This window comes from Vigna unguiculata, chromosome 4 (assembly GCF_037176805.1).
Source record: "Vigna unguiculata cultivar grain cowpea cultivar isolate G323 ecotype 2 chromosome 4, ASM3717680v1, whole genome shotgun sequence".
NCBI classification, from domain to species: Eukaryota; Viridiplantae; Streptophyta; class Magnoliopsida; order Fabales; family Fabaceae; genus Vigna; species Vigna unguiculata.
The window spans coordinates 2948410-2952865 of record NC_140795.1 but is presented as its reverse complement, the minus strand read 5'-3'; the positions used below and the strand labels follow the sequence as shown (position 1 = coordinate 2952865).

General features: G+C 29.8%; 1 protein-coding gene across 1 annotated transcript; it reads right to left on the bottom strand.

Moving 5' to 3' along the window:
- Positions 1–1566: 1566 nt before the first annotated feature.
- On the bottom strand, positions 1567–4031 carry LOC114181992 (Calcium-dependent lipid-binding (CaLB domain) family protein). Its single transcript, XM_028068729.2, has 3 exons — positions 3753–4031; positions 3319–3414; positions 1567–2016 (listed from the first exon to the last, which is right to left on the bottom strand). Exons 1-3 carry the CDS (start codon positions 3894–3896, stop codon positions 1726–1728), a joined length of 531 nt encoding a protein of 176 aa, XP_027924530.1. The 5' UTR covers positions 3897–4031; the 3' UTR covers positions 1567–1725.
- Positions 4032–4456: the final 425 nt, after the last annotated feature.

Genomic DNA, 4456 nt, shown 5'->3' with positions numbered 1-4456 from the left:
GACTAAGAAAAATGTAGAACCTCATTTATGTATCTTTTTCTTTACTTTGCACCACAAAATCTAAAACAACATCTTTCTTGTAGGAGGTTTTCTAGTATCTATCTACTTAAAAGATTCTTCGATACTTCTTTTTAATGAATTAGGTTATTTTATCTTAATAGTTATCTTACCTTTGAAATAAATCCTATGTTTCACTTTATATTTAAAAGCTTTTAATATTTTTTTTCAGTGGTAAACATTATTTTCTTTCTCTATTTGTAACAACTTATATATTAACAAGGAGACACAAGTTAGAAAATGAATTTGAGGAGTAAAAAAAAGGAAAAAAAAATTGAAAAGTGAAGAAAAAACATGTCAAAGAATGTAAGTAATTTAAATAGTACAATAAATTAAAATTATTTTTCAATTGAAAAATTGTGAAATTATCTTTTGCTCGTCTTAAAATGAATTTAGATTTGATACGTGTGAATTTTTTATGGATGCTATCAACGTATTTAGTTAACTTTATTATTCTCGTTATGATCTAAGTGGCTATTTTAAAATATTATATATTATAATGATATTTTTGGTATATATATATATATATATATATATATATATATATATATATATATATATATATATATATATATATATATATATATATATATATATATATATATCTTCAGCCGCTAACTGTTTGAAAGTTTCTTGAATGTTTCTGGAAAGGATACAGACATGGAAACAGAAGATTTCTCACATGGTTTTTTTGTCCTATAAATTCTTACATAATAATTGAACCTCAACTCCTTTTTAAGTAGCAGAGATTGCTGAACTTGTAAGAATCTCAAATTAGAAGATGAGTTTAACTTTTCTGCATTGTTTAGGTTAAAGATTTTGCATGGTAAATGAATAAAAAAATCATGGTGAAAATATGGCTCTTACATAGTTATTTAAAATCCCAAAAACTTACTATGAATAATTATTTATAAATGGAACACTAGTGTAATGTAAGGTTCAACTCCAGAATTTAGATAAAAGTTTCACTCAATGAAAATGAAAGCATTTGTGTATCCTCTTTGAATATATAAATGGTTTTTCCTCATGATATTGCTTTATACAGTACATTATTTTTATCTTTCTTCCTATTTACAAATAAAATACAACATGAAACAAATAATTAAAACCTGCATCAAGATCAAGATGCATACAACTGTTCTTCAAAAATTCACCATGAAAGTAAAAAGTACCTCTAATTTCTACGTAGGGAGAATACTTTAAACCACTTACAAACAATTCCAAATGAAACAAATATATAATATATAATACAATTCAATCATAACTCTTACTAAGTAGACTTTAAACCTAACTCAAACTTACAAAACTGACTTGTAAGATGAAGTTTACACTCACTTATATATTGTAAACTAGCCTTATCTCTGATTGATATGAAATTTTCAACAATAACAAAGATTATGCAATCACTGTTGATATAAAGTGAGATTATGCAGACATTAATTTTGTTAGCATCTTATGAATGCAGATTTCATGTAGCAAATGAGACCAAATGAATGAACAGGTTACACATGAAAAGTAAAATGTTAAACTGTACTAAAGCATCAGAAAAACCGGATTATAAATACAAGTTCAGTTTGTTCCTCAACAATTCTTAGAAAAACCTGACCTCAAGTTAAGTATTACAAGGCAGAAAAAGGCAATCTTATATGCATGAAGTTCATAATAAGATCATACACCCTTAGCAGCAGGAAGATCAATCCACTGCAACTGAAGTTCCACTTCACCACACTCCACATTTTGCAATCTAAGGATCATATCTTGCACAACCTTGCCATTCACATAAGTGATGCAGCTCTCATCAGCCAGGAAGTTCTCCTTGCTTGGTTGTATTCTTTTGATTACAGTACCACTTGGAATGCCACTTAAGTTGCTCTTCAAGGCTTCCATAAAGGGAAAGATCTCAAATTCTGCATCTCCCATTCTGTCATCTTTGCTGAAGGTGTCATGATCAAACACAGTCTGCAACCAGAAAGGATCATCAACTAATGAGTAGTCTAATTGATTTGTCAGACCCTGATGATTACATTTTTACTCGCGTTTAGAAAATCTAATCTTAGCTTTCTTAGAGTGTATTTGAGACAAAAATCACTCTTTTAACTTGTGTTTGCCCTATTCACATTATCAGAGCTTTAACTCAAGTCAATGATACAAATAATGATTGTCTATGTGCTGAATTTTGATGATAAGTGACTTTTATACTTGAATTTGAATTCACACACGCTCTCTGAACGTTCTAACATTTGTTTTGTGCAACTAAAGGATAATACAAGTCACAAATCGTCTAATCTATTGACTACCTTTGAGAACACCAACAATACATTTGATTTGCTGATTTGAATTGTGCAATTTTATTCAGGAAGAAAGCGTGCAAGATGATCAAATACCATTATATATTTGAGAAAAAAGGACACATGTCTGAGTATGACAAACAAGATTTTAAGTGAAAAGCTTTTGTTTTAGTTAGTTAAGGTAGAATTGAGTTTGCTACCAAAAGCATGTTTGGCAATAAGAGTTCAGCCTATGTTTGGTTTGGTTTCCATTAAAAGCCCGTTAGTACACTTACATTTAAACTGAACTTCTTCTATAACTTTTAAAATGAATTTACTTCTAGGCTTACAAAATCAAATGTATTTTTAAAATGCTTTTACAAACTCAATTTACAAAAATTAAAGTTATTCAAAGTTAATTTTGGAAACCTTAATCCAAACATAGATTTCTTACTAAGTACATTGTCGAATTAAAGTTTGAAAACTCAGGTGTCAATGAACTTTATTTGCAAAACCCTTCCTTTACTTCCATTTCAAATTGAGTTTCAAGGAAAAACTCAGTTTACAATCGAATTGAACTCAATACCAAACAACAGAGTTTTTCAGTTTACGTTTTGAACATATCTGGAGGACTCCCAACTGAAACCAAACATAGCCTAAGTTTTCAGACAAACTTGCTCTGAAATTGAAGTTCCAAGCATCACTTCAAACACACTCTTAGCCAAAACCTAAAATGAAGTTTGCAAACACTTCGAAAAAAAATTCTTAGGACAATAATTACATCAGAATAGAGCAATTCATGAAGTTCCATATACAATTCATGAAAATAACTTGTTTTTCCCCAATGAAGAGGCAAGAAAAACATGATTAACATCTAATATTAACAACATATCCCATCAACACCAGACTAAACCAGAAAAATCAGCATCACCATCTTTCAACTGAACTGAATTTTACAAACTAGAAAAAAGAATGCACAAATTCAGCCACTCACCAGTTTAACAAGGTGATTCGGATCTATAATAGAAAGCGTAAGGTCTTCATTCCACTCAGGATTCACATCCTTTTTAATGACACGAGTCTTTAGTTTCTGCAAACCAGAAAAACGATGTCTTAATTTAAACAAGATCAACCACAACACAGAAATTGCAATTAAAATGCTTCAATTTCAAACAGTAGCATTAACAACTAATGATGGCAACAACACAACACATACACATACAGACACATACACCCCCATGTTATGATCATCATCCAAGTCAAACATCAATTAAAACATGGCCCACTTAAAACCTAGAAATAAAAAGTAGATGTCAAGAAAGATTAAAAAGAAGGGAGAGAAATCTCCAAAATTAACAACATGGGGTAGCGTAGATACCAAAAAAGATTGAATTTTTAAAATGAAAATAGGAAAAATGAAGAGAAAACCTGATTGAACATCTTGATGACAACATAAGGGTCACTGCTTCGGACATCACGAACGGCTAGGTTGACACCGCGCTTCACGCGAACCCTCAAAAGGCCAAGCAGATCTTCCATCAGAGTCTTTGGTATTGAATCCAATTCCTTCATTTCTTTTATTTTATTTACAATTTATAGTCATAAGAAGATAACAGTTTCTTCTGGAAAATAACAAAAAAGTCCAAATTGATGAATAAAGGAGTTGTTTATTTTAAAATTAATTAAGGGGTTATTTTGTTGGTAATTGAAAAAATGAAATTAGAAAAGGAACGTGGAAGTGGGACCCACCAAAAATGGAATGTTGGTTTTTGAAGGAGAGAGAGAGAAAGCTTAGAAAGAGGGGAAGGAGAAGTTGTGATCTTTGAATTGTCTTTGTTGTGTTTGTGTGTTTGTTTTTTTGTGTGGGGATGAGATGTGACATGTGCTTTGCTTTGGTTTTTCTTTGACTTTCCAACAGTTGAATATGATGGATATCACATTTCATTCGACATTTATTTTATTTTATTTTGGTAATTTCATTTCTAATTGTGACTAGATTTTTATATAGTAAAAGATTAGATGTGTATTATGTAAATTTTCAAATATGTTAAATATGTTTTTTTGAAAATAATAGTTTTATATTTTCTTCTTTCAAATTTAATTACACTTTTAATATATTATTAGTAATGACA